We start from the raw sequence: 20421 nt of genomic DNA on the forward strand, positions 1-20421 counted from the left end.
AAATTGCTGGAAAATCTCAAAAAAGAATGCCTTTCTATTGTCTTTGCTTGTGAGCATTTTAGTGAATACCTACTTGGAAACGACAAATGGCATTAGAGTCTGACCAAAAGAGACCTCAAATCAACTTTGTAGAATACCCACAATGTGGAGACAGGCCCTTCAGCCCAACAATTCCACAGTGACCCTCCAAAAGGCATCCCACCTAGACCCATCCCCCTACCCTTTCCCTGTAGTCCTGCATTTCCCATGGTTAACACATCTAATATACAGATCCCTAAACACTATAGGAAACTAAGCATTGTCAATCCACCTCACTTGTACATCTTTGGACTGTGGGCGGAAAGCAGAGCACCTGACGGAAACCCATGCAGACTTAGGGAGAATGTGCAATCTCCACACAGACAATTGCCTGAGGATGGACTCGAACCTGGGTCCCTGGCGCTGTGAAGCAGCAGTGCTAACTAGTGAGCCACCATGCTGCCCTCAAACTGCTTCTATCTGTTCCAAAGTGGGGGTAAAGAATATGACATCATTTGCAGATATACCATTTGAATGTGCTATGTCAATGTGCTACTGAAAGCTGCAATTCTTATGAAAACACTTGAGGATACTGAAAAGAAACTCAACATCCTTTGGAAGTCATTAATTCAGCAGAAACAGTGAATCTGAAAAATACAAGCATCTTGTTCAAACAGGATGCATCTCTCTCAGGGTTACAGGAAGTACTGAAGAAAGAATGACCTGAAAATATCAAGGTACTTGCTGCTGTAAGAGTGTATTTGTTTTAGAGATGACAAAGAGAATCCAGTCATTGTCCCTTACAAACTGAGGAAAAAGATAGTGATGTGTATCCATTCAGGCCATCAGGGATTTGAGTCAAGTCCAGGGAAGTCAAGAGAAGTGTTTTACTGGCAAAATAATTGTCAAAGTAATTTAAGGACTACATCAGCCAGCACTGTGTTTGTAATGAATAGCAAGCTGAGGACGTTAAAAAGCCACTTATGACATGCAATATCTCACACGGAGTATACATGAAGCTTGGAGCTGACCTCTTCACTTTCACAGAAGCACTTCATCTTGTCACTGTTGACTACTGCTCTGACTACTGGGACTTAGACCAGTTGATATCAACAACTACCTGTGAGATATTAAGATGACTAAGAATACAATTCAGATGCTGCAACATTCCAGATGTCGTAATAAGAGAATGGTTTTCAATTCACAGTCAAAGATTTCAGCTACTTCACTAAAAAAAATCAATAAATTCAAATCCATATATTATTCCCATGCTATCCCCAGTTAAATAGAAAGGTTGAGGCAGCAATGAAAATCACCAAAGGGATCATAAAGAAATTGAGAAAATTCCCCAACAGAGACTTGTACAAGGTGATCATTGAGTGGAGAGATATCTTAATGAAGGCATGAAAAGTAGTCCAATCCAAAGACTAATGTTATGCTGCACCCACACTACTCTCTCAATAGCAAAAAAAAGCTAAAGAAGAAAGTAGTAATCAAGGCATGACTGACAATGTCAAGGTGAAGTGGCAGGAACCTATTTCATTGGCAGAACTGAGCACTGGAGAGTTAGTCAAATGGCAAAACATTCAATGCTCTCAATAAAGCTCGGCCCTTGTAGCAACTTGGGATTGTGCAGAGCAGTTATTATCTGAATGGCACACAGTAAATACGACTGATTGGTTATATTGGAATAACTGCAGATAATTATGTACTACTAGAGGAGATATTCCTTCACTGCAGGCAGCTGATCAGGAAGACACAATCTCACCACCAGCATAGAGTACAAAATGACCATCAATTTCAGAAATCCATCATTTCCCAGCACTGGAAATGGATCAGCAATATCACTGGACAAGGAACATCACCTTGGGAATGAACAGATATCAAAGAAGTGGACAATGATAACGCTCAGGTACCATTTGGAGACCTGCACAATTTAAAGAGCATAAAGATAGTTAAGGAAAAAGTGGGACCTATCAGACATGTAAAAGGGAACTTGTGTGAAGATGCAGAGGGTATGGGAAGGATTTTAAATGAATTTTTTGACATTGTATTCACAAAGGAAAGGGATGATGTGGATATAGAATCCAAGAGGAGCAATGTGAAATATTGAACAAAATAATCAGAGTGAGAAAGTAAGTATTGGAAGAATTAGAATCCTTGAAAGTGGATAAGTCACTGGTGCTGGATGGATTGCTCCCTAAGACAGCGAAGGTCAGGGAGCAAATAGCTGTTGAAGATGCTGTGAAGATTATTTTCCAATCTTCACTGGAGACAGGTGAAGTACTGGAGGAATGCAAATATGGTTCTGCTGTTTAAAACAGGTACAAAGGAAGTGCCAAACAATTATAGGCCAGTTAGTCTTAGTTTGGTGGCGGGCAAATTATTGGAATCAACCCTGAGAGATCAGATAAACTGCCACGTAAAAAGGCGCTGACCAGTCAAGTATACTCAGTATGACTTTGTAAAGGGAAGGAGATGCCTTTCAAACTTGATTGAATTCTTTGAGAAAGTGGCAAGGAGAATTGATGAGCGTTGTGCAGTGGATGTTAACTCCATGGATTTTAAGGAATCTGACAAAGTCCCACATGACAGACTGGTCAATGAAGTAAAAGTCCATGGGATATAGGGTTATTTATTGAATTGGATCCAAAGTTGGCTCAGTAACAGGAAAGAAAAGGTAATGGTCTATGGCTGTGAATGGAAAGCTGTTTCATAGGGTGTTCTGCAGGGCTTGGTGTTGAGACTTCTGCTGTTTGTTTTACACATTAATGATTTGGCCTTGAAGGTGGATGTGGGGGTGGGGTGGTGTTGTCACAATTGGGAAATATGCAGACGACAGCAAAGTTGGCCATCTAATGGCTAGTGTAGAGGATACCTGTAAGTTCTAAAATGATGTAGGTGTGTTGGCAGAGTGGGCAGGAAAGTTGCAGATGGAGTTCAACTCTGGTGGGTGTGAGATAATAACTTTAGGAAGGACAAGCAGTTAGAAATACACAAAAATGGAAATATACTGAGAGGGGTTCAAAGAGTGAATTTAGCATGCAAGTGTACAGGTTCCTAAAGGTAGCAGTCTGGGTAGATAAGGTTGTCAAGAATTCTTGCTCTCCTTCATTGGCAGAGGTACAGAATGCAAAAGAAGGGACATAATGATCAAAACTGTATAAGACACTGGTGAGGCCACAGCTGGGGTATCATGTGCAGTTCTGGTCACCACATTACAGGAAGGGCATAATTGCTCTGGAGAGACTGCAGTGAAAATTTACATGGATATTGTGAGAGTTGAAGAAATGTAGCTACGAGGAGAGATTGGAGAGGTTGGGGTTGTTTTCTTTGTAACAGAGAAGTCGGAGGCGTGACGTGATTGAGGTGTATAAAACTGTGAAGGGTAGAGATGGAGTAGACAGGAGGAACCTGGTTCCCTTGGCAGAGACTTTAAAAAATGAGGAGTCATAGATTCAAGCCATGTGGCAGAAGGATTAGAGAGGACGCAAGGAAAAATGTTTTTGTGCAAAGGATGCCTGCACAAAATTTGGTGTCTGGAATTCACTGCCTTAGTTGGTGGCGGAGGCAGAGACCCTGAACTCTAATAAAGTATACCTGGATCTGCACCATAAGTGCTGTAAGCTGCAGGGCTATGGGCTGTGCTCAGGAAGATGAGATTAAATGGGTCATCTGGGTACCTTTGGGTCAGCATAGAAAAGATGGCCAAATGACTCCCTTCTATCCTGCATCATTTCCATGGTTTCTTTGAACGTGATGCATGTGCAGACAGTGATGAAAATGATACTGACTATTGATAACACACTGCTTTGCTAATAAATCATAATTTTTTCTGTGATTATTTGCATCAAGAAGCTCAAGTAATTTGTAACTGCAATGATGTGTATGCACTTTTTAATGAAAAAGGTGGATAGGTTTTGGGAAGTCAAGTAATGAGTTACATTCCACTGGATTCCTTGTCTCAGATCTTCTCGTGGCCATAGAATTTGCATGGCTAGTCTGCTTCATTTTTGGGTCAATGGTAACCTCCAAAAAGTTGATTGTCAGAGATCCAGTGATGGCAATGTCACTGAATATCAAGGAACAATGGTTAGATTCTCTTTTGTTGAAGATGGTTATTGCCTCACACTTGCATCATGCAAATGTCATGGGCAACTTGTCAGCTCAAGCTTGAATGTCATCCAGGTCTTAACACATTTGGAAATGGGCTGCTTTGATATCTGACAAGTTGTGACTGGTGCTGAACATTCTGCAGTTTTCAGTGAAATCTTCACTTCTGACCTTACACTAGTGGCAAAGACATTGATGAAGGACTAGAAGATAGTTGGACCTAGGACAGTACCCTCAGAAATGCTTGAAAGGATGCTTTGGAGCTAACATGACTGACCATTAACAACTACAACCATCTACCCTTGTGACACTTATCACTCCATTGGCTGGAGTGTTTTCTCCTAATTCTAATTGACTAATTTTTCTAGGGCTGCTTGAGGCTATAATTGGTCAAATGATGTCAAGGGCAGACACATCCATCTATGAAATTCATCTCTTTTTTTCATGTTTGAATGAAGGCCATAATGATGTCAAGGACTGAGTGGCCCTGGCAGGATCTGACTGTCAGGAAGGAGGTTAATGGTGAGCGGGTGCTGCTTAACAGTACTGTTCATAATACCGTTCATCATTTTACTGATGATTGAGAGTAGATCAATGGGACAGTAATTAGTTGGGTTTGATTGATCCTGCTTTTTGTGTACAGGACCTATTTGGACAACTTTCCACATTGGCGGTTTGCTGTTTTCGAACAGCTTGGCTGGATAACACACCTTCAGTATTATTGTTGGATTGTCATCAGGGCCCTGGGCCTTTTCAACATTTAGTGTCTGCAGCCATTTCTTGAAAGCAGATGGAATGAGCCAAATTAGCTGAAGGTTTACATCTGTAAAGCTGGGGAATTCAGAAAGAGGCTGAAATGGATCATCCATCTGGGCTTCATATCAAGATTGCTGCAAATGCTTCAGCCTCATCATTTAACCTGCTGTTCTGGCCTCCCTAATTAGCGAGGATGGGGATAATTGTGGAACCTTCTCTTCCACTGAATTGTCCAATTGTCCACCACTATTCATGGCTCGGTGTGGCTGCACTGCAGAGCTTAGATCGATCCAATGCTTGTAGTTTCACTTAGCTTTATCACCTCGTTTTTATGCTATTTGGCACATAACTGGTTTCGATTTGTAACTTCAGTAGATTTAAGCCGCAGTTTTAGGCATGCCTCGGGCTGCTCCAAGCATCTTCCTGAACTCTTCTTTGTGCTTTAGAGTGAGGGGTTCGTTAGGCCATTAGATTACAGATTGTGTTCGACTGCAATCTGCAAGCCCACAGTACATCATGGATGTCTAATCATTATTACGAGACCTGTTCAAAGTCTATCCCATTTAGCTCAGGCAGTGCTCCACAACAGAATGGAAGATATCCTTGATATAAAGATGCAACTTTGAATCCAGAGGGACAGTGAAGTGATCACTCTTACCAATGCTGTCATGAACAGATGCATCTGTAGCAGGCAAATGAGTGAGGTTGAGGTCAAGTATGTTTCTGTCTCTTTCTGGGGATATGGAAGCTCTGTAGCTCAATCTGGCGGTGTGACTGGTAGCCTACTATATGATCTGTGACATTACAGTGAATTTTAGAATGGGAACCGCACTAAACTGTCAGTAACACACATGGTAGATATTAGTGACACTCAACTATTGATATATTAACACTGGAAGTTCTCATACAAAAATTATTTCATGTCTCAATTGGATCACCGAGTATGTATCGATTTTGGATGCTTTTGATTAGAGATGTGTATACTTCGACCTGAAGTACACTTATCTGCTTTGTATATTTACTCTCTGAAAAGCTGTTAATTCTGTGCGGTGATTTGTTTCTCTATGACACCAACTTTTCACGATAGCCAGATGAACTACTTCTAAAAACATCAATGCTGATTTGCTCCGTGAGGCCTGTACAGATGGTGCAGCCAGTACTCTGCCCGGAATAGCTGACTGACATATTAACATAGTTAAATCAAACTTCCATTTGGTTTGGACCTTTTGGATTCTCTTTTGGTGGTTATTGCAGGGGTGGGGTGTGAGGGAAGAGTTGCGGGAAATGAGGGAGACACGGTTGAGGGCGTTCTCGACCTCTGCGGGTTGGGGGGGGGGGGGAGGAGTTGTGGTCCTTGAAGAACAAGGACATCTGGGATGTATGGGAGTGGAATGCCTCATCCTCGGAGCAGATATGGCAAAGGCGAAGGAATTGGGAATAGGGGATAGGGGATGGAATTTTCTTCCAGCTCCACACTTTGTTACAAGTGAATGAGATGGTTGTTTTGATTTTTTTGATCCCATACTGAATTGTACATTTTGAAACTATCCTTTGCATCTGCTACTTAATGCATCACAATCCCCACATGCAATACAAGCATCAAAATAACACAACTTCAATAGGTTTCAACTTGCTGTCTTTGAATATATGCAATGTTGCAGACATTCATCAAATACAGCATGATTTACTTTATATTTGTGCACGAATTGTTAAATATGGCTGTCTGGAGTGAGCATGCATTTATTGCGAGCTTCAGTGAAGAATAATGGAAAAAGAAGAATAGAGAAAAGGAAGAGAATGGGAGTAAAGTAGAGAAAGGCGGAGCAAGGAAAGGGGAGAAAATGGAGAAAAGGAGGGAATAAGATGAAGCAAGACTAGGGATGGGAGAATGGAGAAGGAGGAAAGGAATCTAGTGGGAATGGGGAAGAACAGGAAACTAGGGGAAATCAGTAATAGTGTTTATGTTTTGCCCTTTCCATCATGTTAGCATCGCTATTATGGCACTTAGATAATAAAATGTGAGGCTGGATGAACACAGCAGGCCAAGCAGCATCTCAGGAGCACAAAAGCTGACGTTTCGGGCCTAGACCCTTCATCAGAGAGGGTCTGATGAAGGGTCTAGGCCCGAAACGTCAGCTTTTGTGCTCCTGAGATGCTGCTTGGCCTGCTGTGTTCATCCAGCCTCACATTTTATTATCTTGGAATTCTCCAGCATCTGCAGTTCCCATTATCTCTGATACTATTATGGCACCTGTTTAGTTTGCACCCACCATATTAGCAACTTCAAGTTCTCTGGTTCCAAGTTTCTTCACCAAGGATGTTCTAGAACTCTGTGTAACTACATACAGACAGTTCACTCCAACACATTAGATCCCGATGTTCTTAACCATAGACCAAAAACAAACCACTCTCATGAAAGATTTCCATCAATGCAATTGATCAGCATCTCTTACCATACAGCCTCCACTTAACAAGATCCTTTTAATCTAACTGACAGATGCAGCTGACAGAGCTCTATTGTTCCTTTGTTTCTGGTGTTTAAAACGTAGGATTCAGTAACAATATATTTCAAAAGGCCACTTCATGTAGATCAGTAAGCGCAACAGTTATCAATACTAACGCAAACATAAACAAATGAAAAAGTTGAAAGGTGTTCTTAAAATATAAGTGGTTATTTTTGGTTTGAATGATCATTAAACTGTTTATACGTAATCACAAATACTTCTTATACATAGAAAGAGTCTGCGTAGCTGATTGATTCCATAGGATTAAAGGCCACAATGTGATAATCTTAGGCTAGTTTTAATGGCCACGTATTTTAGTTTGATTTGGCAAACCTTTCTGAAGATACAACGCATACTAAATAATTTCTATTTTTGTCTCTTAGCATGTTGAACCAAACAGCTCTTAAATTAGCTCATTTTGAAATATTCAAGACATTATTTGGATGTTTTATGTTGATTAACTTCCCCTCAACTGTCTACTCCCAATCAAGTCTACAATTAATATTTTGACATTTGGCATCATGATGTACAATTCACAGTAATGTATTGCAAAATTAGCTTTCAATCTGGAATAATCTGGATTCAGAACACTCTTGGCATTAGCCATTCTTTTGTACAGTTAATACTTTTATTGTTAGTCAGTCTCCAGCCTGCATATCACAGTGCCATGAAACTGCTAATTCCATTCCAGACTGATGACAACCGAAAGGATAATAAATAGTATTGTGTGCTTTAAACAAAAAAAAACCTTTCCATCACTGCTCCACTTTGTTCTCGTCAGTCTATATTTTTCTCGGTGTGACAAATGGCTGGAAAAATGGACTGATAAATCCTGTTGTGGCGAAGTTTTCAGAACCTTTCTCACCATGAGGTTATGAACTCTTTTCATGGGACTTCACATAAAGTTTTCCAGCTCTCTCTTCAACTTGTAATCCCATGTTGTTTAGCATGGCATTATCTACCACACCCTGATATGACATCTGGGATATCACTTCTTGATTCTTCAGGTTCTGTTCTGTAAGGATTCGAATGGTAAAAACTGCCCACTGGCTCACAACTATAGTGCATTGAGTTAAGGAATGTTATTTACAGCAACGTTTTATAGAATACAACATAGTTAGTCAAATATCACAGATCAGATATGAATAAGCCATTATTAAACTGCATAATAATGTTTCTTGCCCCAAATTGTTATTGTTCAATTTGCACGGAGCAGCAGCACATTGATGGTCTGGGACAGAAAAATTACTTTGATTTATCCTGTTATGTTCTTCGAACTCCAATTTTAGGGCAATCCTATTTTCTGTCGGTTTGCTAATATTCTTTAGGGAAGAAAACTACTATCCTTACTTGGTCAGGCCTATTTGTGACTCCAGACCTACAACATTGTGGTTGATTCTCAACTCCCTCAGGACAATTATGGATGGCCAATAAATGCTGGCCTGGCCAGTCACACTGACATCCCGTGAATGAATTTAAAAAAAGACACTGTGTCTTCAGGACAATTCATAATGAAATAACAAAGTAAACGGAAAACAATATTTATTCTGCAAGAAAGGGCAGTGCTGTTTGGTTGGCGAGTGGGTTCTGGGGAAATTGTTAGATTGTTGATGATAACTATCAGCTACCTACCAAGTTTTGCCTAAATTTTAAACTGATTAGTCAAGGTATTTACCCAAGAAATGAATCACAGAATGGCTGCAACCTATTTAGTTGACTTTAAATAGGTGCAGTGCATGTACATGTTCTTTCTGCCTGTAAAGAACAGGGTTCTCTATATTAATACTTATTTGTATACAGCTTCCAGTAAATCCAAGACAAAACTGAGCTGAAAGCATCGAAAATGCAATTTTATAGATGTAAAATGTATAATATCTAATGCTTATCAAATGGCCTACTCCTGCATCTATCGTCTATTGTCTATTGTCAGAAAGTTTCTGGATGAAGATTTTGGTATTATCATCTTTTCACCGTACATTATGCTGTACTGACATTACGGAATGCACTTGTGAGTAAATAATAAGCTATTTATAAACCAAAAACACTTGTACATTTTCATGTGGAACACAGCACCATTACCTACTTGACAATTCATGAATACCTTCACTGTCAATTTGTGCACATCTAACACGACAGCATTCATGATGCTTGCTTACTGAAACTGCAGCAATATTACAGCTACAGTAGCAATGAATTTTGAAGAAGTATAATTGGATTCAAAACATTAACTGTTTCCCTCTCCACAGAAGCTGCCAGGTCTGCTGAGTATCTCCAGCATTTTTTAAAAATTTAACATTTCCCGTGTCTCTCTGATCAGTTCTGACTGCATAGGCACTGGCAGTAACTTGATCAGATTTTTTTTACTGAAAAAGAATAAAGCTTCAGAGGTATCTTAAAGTAAATAACTATAAAATCACAGGGACGGAATGGCACATGAACTTGCAAAATCTGAAGAAGCTTAGTTACGCTCTGCCCATTCTTTTATGGTTTTTTTTAAGAAGTAAAAGTTTACTTTGGTTAATTTTATTTTGACTTCCAAACATTGACAGCTTAATCGGTTTTTCCCTCCGAGCACATGTCAAAAAAGTAGGTTATGCATAAACATGAGGTTACTTGTTAGCACAGTGCATTAAACTCAAACTTGCAGATCATTTTAAGCACAAGAAGAACATTAGAGTTACAAGAGATTAAAGAAAGTTCAACCTAACATGCACCTTACTCTCTTGTTCATCTGCCCACTGACAGGGGGAAATAAAGCACATTGCTAAAGAAAATCCCTAATCCTTTTGACACTTGAGCATCTCATTGTATATTGAGCCTCATGAAAAGCTACTAATGTTTCCAAGGTTACTGCAAGCCGGGCCATGATCCTGTCTGCTTCCATTCTGTAGGATGCAATATATTCACAAGAGCTAGGAGTGAGCAGGATACAGATCTAAGTTTCGTTTAATGCTCTTACCCAAAAATAAACAAATCTTTTTTTTTAAACAACAGATCTTTGGTAGGAAAGCATGAGTTTGCCATTTAACAACCATGTATCAAACTACTGGAAATTTCAAGATTTTCCTCTAAGAATTAGCACATTTAATATAAATATCAATTTGAATACATGATGAATAATAAGAAACTTGTTTCCCAAAAGAACAAGAAAAATCAGATATAATTTCTTTGATTAGAGGTAGAAACCATCTGTGAAACAAGGCAGTCAAGTCTTTAACTTAGAATAATAAAATGCCATGGAAACAGACTGCTCATGCTTGAAGAGGGGGAGAGGATGCACTTGGAAGCCAAAAAGAACTTGGCTACCATTTCTATTAATGATCTAAACTACTCTGTAGCATAGCAACAAAAAAAAATAGATAAATCTAACAAAGAAAAACAATTATTTCTTGAGACGTGGGTGCATTTAGTTACAGTTTGCTAATGTAAGCTGTGATTTAGCACACAGGATGTTCACGATTTCTGTGGCTTCACTTTTTCTTGCTTTCATTAGTAGTTGTGAGCTGAGAGAGATTGCAACGTGAATTCATGCAAAAACTACAAATGAACTTATTCATTAACTTAACCAACTTCTTTGCTTATTGAATAAAACACCCATTGGTCAAGATAGCACCCGTAACTTAGTAGCCATAATATTATGAGTTCATCAAGACAATCATGTCCGAAATGACTGACAACCAACAATGGAAATGTACCCTCACCTAACAATTTGTCTGTTCCACATGTGTAGTTTAAAAGTACTATGTAGGGGAGAGTGAGCTTCAGTTTTGATTGTGGGGGTGAAATGGGAAAAAGGGCAACAAACTAGCCAAAGGACTGTAAACAAGACCTGCATTTAAAATTATACCTTTTCAATAAGATCTGGCTGTGTGTCAGTTGCCCTAGTTCAGTGATGGATCTTTTCCAAACAATTTCATCAACAAATTGGAGAAGAGGTTTGGCATAAAGTTGCCATGTTCATTGATAACAAAATGTACAGCACTGATGGGATCCAGGAAGATGGTAACAGACATGAAGAGTAATGAATAATTGTTTCTCAAATTTCCAGCCCTATCTCAAATCGTTCCCAGCCCTAACAACCCACCAAGATATTTGTGCTCATCTATCCTGGTCTTTTGAATATTTCTGATTTTACTTGCTATATCATTGACAATCAAGTCTCTGCTTCTGAGACCCTAAACTCTATATTTCATCTCTTAAATCTTTCCAGTACTCAAAATGTTTTCCTAAGGTGTTCATCAAACCTCTCTCTTTAATCAAACTTTGGGCCGTCAGCACTAACATCACCTTATGTGGCTCAGTTTCAAATCATGCTTTGTAACTCTTGTTTAACTACTTTAAAAGCACTATACTTTTTCAAGTTATTGTTATAATATTAGAAAGCTGAGGCCAATAAAATACAACCCTGGCGTATACTGAGCAGACCGTTCATTATAAATCTCTGACTGTGATAAGTAAAATTATTCTGGGCTTCAGTAAGACCTCATTTGAAATACTAAGTATAATTTTAACCCCTTCCCATTTCTAAAAGAAAACTGAGATGGAAGAACTGTGTGAAAGGACAAAGTAAAGCTGCAAATATTGAAACATGGAGGTATGTATACCAGAAGTTTTTGCAAGTGCTGGAGGAAGAAGACTGGGAGAATAGGATGAAATTGCTCAATGAAGAAAGCAAGCTCGTTACAGATAAGAAACCAAAAACTCTCACCTGTAAGGGGAGAGATATTCTAGGCACTTTAAAATGGAGCACTATGCACACTTCAGTCAATACTGATCGCATCTGGTACAAATTGTCAATGCTTACTTGTTACCTCAAATGCTTCAGGAATTTATTTTTGAAATACGGTTATTCAAATAGATAAATGCAATGTCCATAAGTAGACCAATGGTATTCAGCTGGAAACAACATTCACTTGCACTTCCTTCGAGTAAAGGGAAGACCCTTTAGAACAGAGAAGAGGAGAAACTTCTTCAGCCTGACAGTGATGAATTCATAGAATTCAGTGCAACAGAAGGCTGTGGAGACCAGGTCATGGAGTATATTTAAGACAGAGATAAATAGATTCTTGATTGTCAAGGGGATTAAAGGTGACAGGGAGAAATCAGGAGAATGGGTTTGAGAAACTTATCAGCCATGAATGTTGGAGCAGACTTAATAGGCAGAATGGCCTAATTTGTGCTCCTATGTCTCATGGGCTTAATATAGTTTACTCATGCACGGTTTAATGCTGTGATCTCCTTTACACTTGGGAAAGTAAATTTAGATCAGGTGACCAAATTGTGGACCATGTCCATTCAGTCCACTGATATAATCTTGAGTTTCCGATTGCCTATCATTTTAATTCTCTGCCCCTCCACACACTGAAATGTGGCAACATCTAAGAACAAAGATGCAATGACAAAGGTCAGTGAGAGAAATGACTGGCAGTGACCAGAAGTATCAGGGAGAAGAGTGTCAGCTCCAAAATGGCAATCAGGTCACCCAATCCTACAATGGCATGAAACAATATTTGTTTATAATGCCCACTGATAAATGAGAATATGGATTCTAACAGACAGATACAAAATAGAACGATTAAAATGAGTTAACCTAAACAAAGGACATAATTGGCTTAAGTGTTACTGTTCATTGTAAATGCATCTCTAAGATACTTAAGTTGTTTGGCTGCAAACAGATGCAATCTCATTCGTGACTTGCAACAAATTGTTACAGATTAAATGCAAGGATAAAAATATGTAAAACTTCAAGGCAGTCTGTGCCGCAGCAGGCATGACCAATTCTACAATAAAGACATTTCCTCATGGCAACATGGTGTCAGAACTGTAAATGCATCCAGCTCTTCTGACAACTGAGTGGTAAAAGAAAACTTCTAGAGTGGTAATACACTCAGTCAAAAGGAGAACTGCCGACATACTGATGAGATGCAAAGCATAGCACCTTATAAGCCATGCATACTAATGAAGATAATTATCATACAACTTTATACTGGAAATAACATCACTTAATAACAACACTGACAAATTATGCTACCTAGCAAACCTAACACTGAAAATGATTAAAAACCAAAAGAACTGTGGATGTTGTAACTCAGGAACAAAAGCAGAAGTTGCTGGAAAAGCTCAGGTCTGGCAGCATCTGTGAAGAAAAAAGTCAGAGTTAATGCTTCGGGTCCAGTGACCCTTCCTCAGTTTTTGTTTTTGTACTGGAAATGATTACTTTGAAATAGTTGATAAACATAATAATAGTTGATAAACCTGTTACGATTAAAAAGAAATGTCAGACATGAAGACAATCGGCCCTCAAAATTACAAGAATGCTTAAAATACAATCTGCCCTTGTCTTATCAGTAGACCAATCTTGTCGGCCATCTCTTTCAGAATTGTTTTTAATTGCTGTGAAAATGAAGAGGTAGAATAATGCAACAATAGTGATCGCCCAGTATCACTTGCAGCATGCAAAGTTATCACTTTTACCCTAGTTTTATCAAGCTCCAGAAACACAATGCTTGTAAAAACATCAGCTCATTTGAATGCTGATAGTTGTCACACCACTCAGTTTAAAATTTTATTTTTCTGCAAGGAACAGAAAAAAGCACATGTTGCAAAACCAGAAGAGCTGTATTATCTGGATAATTCCAGGAATGGAGAGTGTAACTCTTCTCTCTTTGCTCCTAAAATCTACTGACAGTTTTTAAAGCAAGGTGAGCAGGTTACCAGTGTATTCTGAAAATTCTATTCAGTTGCTTGCAGTTACAGCACAATCTGTACCACCTGAGCGTTGCTGGAGTTCATCTCTAGAGTAAATCCTCATTAAGATTACGTACAGCAATAAAGACAAATTTTTCACTGTTCCTAAAGATACTTTAGATGACGACAAAACAGGACGCTGGGAGAATGCAGGCGGCCAGGCAGCCTTGGGAGGAAAATAGCAGTCCACGTTTGAGTATTACCCTTCTTCAGGGCTGGACATGGGGGGCAGGGAGAGCTGCAAATGAAGGGAGGGGGGAGGGGAGGAGACAGAATGGTGGTGATAGGTGGACAGTAGTGATAGGTACCGCCAGGCTGGTCGATGGGAGGCACGAATGTGGTTGGCGGCTGGAAGGGAAGATCAAAAGGTAGAATGGAAGGGGAGGTGGGGGATGGATGACAAGGTGATTTGAAATTGGACAACTCAATGTAGAGTTCTCCAGTCTGCAGGACTTCAGAGGGCAAATATTTCACTCGGGAAATCTCATCAGTCGCAAGGTTGCTTTGAACACAGATCTCCGCTTGAAATATACAATACATAAATTTAGTCATATGCCTTTGAAAAATTACCTAATTTACTTTGGATATAAACTCACTGATGACTTGACTGATATTGGAAGCAGTCTTGCCTAAGTCATCAAGTTTTTGGCTCAAAATCCAGTCCAAGAACTGAACACAATAATTTAGCCTGACACTTCCATGCAGTTCTGTGGAAATGCTGCACTGACAGAGGAGACCTTAAACTGAGGCTGTGTCTTAGGTGGATGTAAAAGATTCCACAATACTATTTCAAACAAATGCACTGGAATTATCCTCAGGTCCAGACCAATGTTTAATACCTCAATCAACATATTAAAATCAAATTACCCTATTATTTTTGCTGTGCATAAACTGGCTGCCATGTTTCCCACAATTCAACAATCATTATGTTTCAAAAGCACTTCAGAATGTCCAATATTCATGAAAATGTTATATAATTGCAAATCTTTGAACTTAATGCAAAGTTTATTATTCTTTGAGCTGATTTGCATGACAAATTATTAGTCTGAATTCTGGAATGAATGAAAGCATGTTTTAAACTGTCTTTTGTAGCAAATATATGTTACATTGAAGAAAGTTCAACTGGATTTATTAAAAATAATGGAAACATAAACAATAGCACTTGTCTAACTGGTATATCAGAGGTAATTATTATAAACAACTGCTGTATCAAGTACTTGCTGGATATCAGTGCTTTAGTGTTCCCTTTCCTCTTTAGGAAAGGCAATCAGAAGCCAGGCATGCCTTAAGCCTATTTTCACAAATGCATCCATGTGATAAGGCTTAATCAATGTTTTCGGGAATGCTGAAAAACTCGTCTAAGATGGCCAAATTTAAGTCTGACTTTAAACTGATGCCTGATACAACAATCCAGGCTGAGCATTTGAATCCACATAGTAAATTTCAGTTAAGCTGGCCTTTCATATCAGAGTTACATCACGTACAAAACAGAATCTGCCTAAGAACCACTTATGTAAAAACTTCAGTTTTTTAAAGGGCACGAACATAGCCGATGCATAACAAGGCAGCCGAGGAATACTTATATGGAAGATGAGAGTAAGTTTATATCACCATGGGAAATTAACACGTTTATTCCAGAAAGAGTACCTGAGTAAAATTTATTCTGTTGTTAACAATGACGAATAACAATATTGGTACTGTTAAATAAATTATGTAAATACTCATTAGAGCAGCATATAGTAACTTACTATCAAGTTCTGCAATGCTGTCAATATCCTAGAACAATTCTAAATTGGAATGGTAGAGGTACTAGATAAATGTAACCATTTAAGGTCACAAATTCCCTGGGTATACATCCTCACCTGTTAAATGAGGCCAGAAAAGAAATATGTTCAACACTATTATTATTAGGGAATAGCAATGAAGATGAGGCAGAATTAGAAACAAGAAAATGCATTTATCACCTATATTTAAGAGAAACAAATCCAATCCAGGGGATTACAGATCAGTGTATCGAAGTTTTTTTTTCTGTTGGAACCTGGGTAATGCTGGAAAATATGCATTTTCCCAATCTTCTGAGAAGATGAAGGCAGGTCTTATACATGAACCACTCTGATATTAGATCAAAAACAACTGATGGGGCAAGTATTTAGTCAAAATGAGTGCAAAATAAATTTAGATAAAAATAGATGACGTTTTGGCTGAAGTTTGTGCTAAAAATTACATATGGTCTATTATCAGGATAGGAGGAGGAAAACGAAATAGAATTTTTCAATACTGTAGTACATGTGGGAAGGACAATGCCATAACGAGCTGAATAAATCTATGTCAACCCAGAATTTTTGTTTGACATCCTTCCGGCCATTTAACAAAAGGTTCACCCTGCATCTACATTCTCACATATTCAGAACTCTTAAAATTTGTGTCAAAAGACTTAAATTTTCCCAAGTATTTAAGATACTATATGAAAATCAGCCTTCAACTGCAGAACTTATTCAAATATCTACAACTTTTATCTATCATTGATAACAGCAATGATGTCCTGTCTTTAAAGGTAAATGAAGATTTTTATGAGGCATTTATTTATTAATTACTGTGTTGATTGACTCAGTATCTGTTACGTTATAAATGGCCAAAATAAGTAACTCAAAATAAATCTTTTTGTATATACATGTATTATGCAGATGAAATAACCATTTTGTTTGTGAGCCTAGTTTATATTGTCTCTAAATCTCTGAGCTTTTGGAAATAATAATGAAAGAGTAATCACACACATCGAACAAAATTGTGAGACTGCTGTACTTCAATGTAACAGTTCACACAATTACATCAGGGTGGGAAAAAGAAATAAGGTGCCTTAAGGGAGGTGATGGCCTAGTGGTATTACCGCTGGACTGTTAATCCAGAGACCCAGATAATGCTCTGGGGACCTGGCTTCGAGTCCCGCCACAGTAGATGGTGGAATTTGAATTCATTAAATATCTGCAATTAAGGGTCTAACGATCGCCATGAATCCATTGTCGATTGTTGGGAAAAATCCTTCTGGTTCACTTTAGGGAAGGAAACTGCCATCCTTACCTGGCATGGCCTACATGTGACTCCAGGCCCACAGCAATGTGATTGATTCTTCTCTGCCCTCTGGGCATTTAGGAATGGGCAATAAATGTGCCCAGCCAGTGACACCCTCATCCCATGAATAAACGAAAAAAATTTCTTTGTGAATCCACATTTTTGAGGCCAAAAGTGCAGGTCTGAACTTAGCTTGTACCACAGAAGACTTAACTTAATAGCTCGTGATTGTTCTTTATGGATTACATGATCATCATATGTCCAACTCCACCAACGTTTTGAGAACAGAAACTGTACAAACACAGTTGAATAAACTGTAACAACATACTCCATTATTATGAAAAACAAAATACAAACCCAACAATGCATGTGCACTGACCAATCCAATAAACCACAAGAACTGGCATTTACCTGTTTGTACTGTATTCAGGTAGTAAACCATAGGGCTCATCAAAAGGTAATAGACCATGAGGCAAACAACATGAAAGAAATGTATATTGCTTGTGCAGTATTTAATCTGACAAGACCACAACCACAATGAAATGATAATCTATAATTCAATATAATAAAAATAAAATACTGTGAATGCTGGAACTCAAAAACAAAGCTCCGGAGAAACTTAGCAAGGTTTGCAAGATCTGAAAAGAGATCAAGGGAGAGGGAGAAAGAGAAAGAGAAAGAGAGAGAGAGAGAGAGAGAGAGAGAGAGAGAATTAGCATTTCAAGTCTTTTCTTCAGAACTTCTGTTGCTGCCAGGCCTGCTGATAGTTTCCATTATACAATATAATCTGATTTATCGTTACCCCTTGTAATAATAACTTTGGTGCCCTTTCATCAAGAAAATCTACATTCTTACAAAGAAAAATTGTTGGACCCAAAAGATTAATCAGCAAACTACGAATGAAACGTTACTCCTGAAGAGCACATAAACTGAAAACACATATTCCATTGATGGAAGTAGGATTGAAATAATTTGCCATCATACAATTTCATAAGCATAACTTATGGATTAGCATTATCCAGCTCCAAAAAGAACTAACGGCTTGCCTAATCAGAATATGACAATTGTCATTTTTCAAGAGGTACAGATAAAATGTGCAGTTATAAGAATCAGCAGGCTTGGTGAACAGCACCAAGTTACTGATGTAGTTTATCTCTGCTGTCTGTATGCCACACAATTCCAGTTCACAACTGCACATTTCATATTATCATATTGACTTTTTAAAATTAACATTACAACTCTTTTTCAGATAGAATTTCAATGCGAAAAAACATCACAGTAAACATGGTAACATTTCACTGACAATTTGGTAATGAACAATTGAATCTGTCTAAATGCTTTTTAATACCCTATTCACCGCAAATGAAATTTCCAATTTCCAAAATAATGCATTAATCTGAATATTCAAAGAATTGTACATTTTTATAACAACATGGTTATATTTATCCAATTATCTTTCATGCATTTATTTACCTTCATTAATGTCTATACTTAAATATCTCATCCTATTTCAAAACCATGGACTTTGATTTGCACCTGGTGTGCAGCACATCCCAGGATACATTGATGTGGAGGTGCTGGTTTTGGACTGGGATGGACAAATCACACAACACCAGGTTATAGCCCAACAGGTTTACTTGAAATCACAAGCTTTCAGAGATGAAATGACAAAGAGGTTATACTCTGCAAGGTTGTGATTTCAAATAAACCTGTTGGGCTATTTAACCTGGTGGCGTGTGTCATTTTTCAAGAGGTACAGATAAAATGTGCAGTTATAAGAATCAGCAGGCTTGGTGAACAGCACCAAGTCAGACTTTGTCCAGGATATATCAGTAGTATTAATAGTAGTGATAAGTTTAATTCAATTTCAAAACTAGTTGAACAAAAGCTAATGTGAAAATTTCTAAAATTTTATTTAGCTTCAAACAATTATGCATGGTTTTTAAAACAAAGATGCATTCTGATTGTTAACAGCAAGAGAACAGGTGTGGGGGAATGGAAGATGGAATTTGTCAAACACTTCCAGAATCCAACGACAAAAGTCCAAATTTAATGTTTGTGAGGATTTCCCAGAAGTTACAAACTATTTCTAATATATCTGGGTTACTGTCACTTGTGAAGTCAGGACAATGTCCTCCCCTCACGCATCAAGGATGCCAAACTGCATTTAAAGTCTTTTACACAGAAAAATGTTCCACGAGGCTTGAGAGAGGCATAAATAGACCAACTGAGAAAATAATAGGAAGGGCAACCAAAAGTTCGGCCAAAGAGACAATTTCTGGGTAGAATCTTTAAAAACAAAGGACGATAAGGCTTAAGGAGGGAGTTCCAGTACATGGATCTAAGGTGCAGCATTGGGGAACAAGCACTCAAGACTTGACCTTTGCAATACAGGAGAGGATTGGGTACAGCAGAGCTTTAGATTAGAAGAAGCTTGTTGATAATGAAGAATATTGTGGGCTTATCCCATTTTTAAGCATGCACTTGCATTAAATCTGACCTTTTAGGCTCAAGTTCATTCTCCAGTCATGTCAGAATAAGCATCCTCTGTACTACAAATCACATTTAGCTAAAGGAAGTGCTCCTTACATTCAGATAGCAAGAACTGCAGATGCTGGAGTCAGAGGTAACACAGTATGAAGCTAGAAAGACACAGCAGGCCAGGCCACATCAGAGTAGTAGTTTCGGGCTGGGATCCTTCTTCAGAAATGGAAGGGAAGCAGGAAAGAACTCAAACAAGGAATTAGGAGGGCTAAAAGGGATCATGAAATGTCCTTGGCAAGTAGGATTAAGAAGAATCCTAATGCATTTTATACTCATATTAGGAGCAAGAGTGTAGCTAGGAAAGGATAGATCCACTCAATTAAAGGTAGGAATTTATGCATGGAGCCAGAAGAAATGGGTTACGCCCTTAATGAACAGTTTGCATTGGTATTCACAGAGGAGAAAGACATGGATGAAGGTAAGATTAGAGAGGATTATATTGATAATCTGGTGCATGTCAATATTAAGAAAAAGGCGATGTTGGTTATCTTGAAAAATGTTAAGGCAGATGAGTCTCCATGGCCTGATAGCATCAATCTCAAGAAACTAGAGACGACAAGGAGGGGATTGCTGGGGCCTTGCTGGAGATGTTTGTATCCTCTTCAGCCACAAGTGAGGTTCCAGAAAACTGGAAAATAGCTAATGTTCCTTCGTTTGAGGAGAGCAACAG

The 20421-nt window shown here is 38.5% G+C and overlaps 1 protein-coding gene across 1 annotated transcript in view; it reads right to left on the reverse strand.

The window, feature by feature from the left end:
- Positions 1-7568: 7568 nt before the first annotated feature.
- Positions 7569-20421, reverse strand: part of atxn10 (ataxin 10) — a 198453-nt gene continuing 185600 nt past the window's right edge. The window contains exon 11 of the mRNA XM_048549299.2: positions 7569-8448. Coding sequence (XP_048405256.1) covers positions 8264-8448 — 185 coding nt within the window. The 3' untranslated portion in view covers positions 7569-8263. The remainder of the gene's footprint in view (positions 8449-20421) is intronic.

The sequence above is a fragment of the Stegostoma tigrinum genome, chromosome 18 (genome assembly GCF_030684315.1).
Source record: "Stegostoma tigrinum isolate sSteTig4 chromosome 18, sSteTig4.hap1, whole genome shotgun sequence".
NCBI classification, from domain to species: domain Eukaryota; kingdom Metazoa; phylum Chordata; class Chondrichthyes; order Orectolobiformes; family Stegostomatidae; genus Stegostoma; species Stegostoma tigrinum.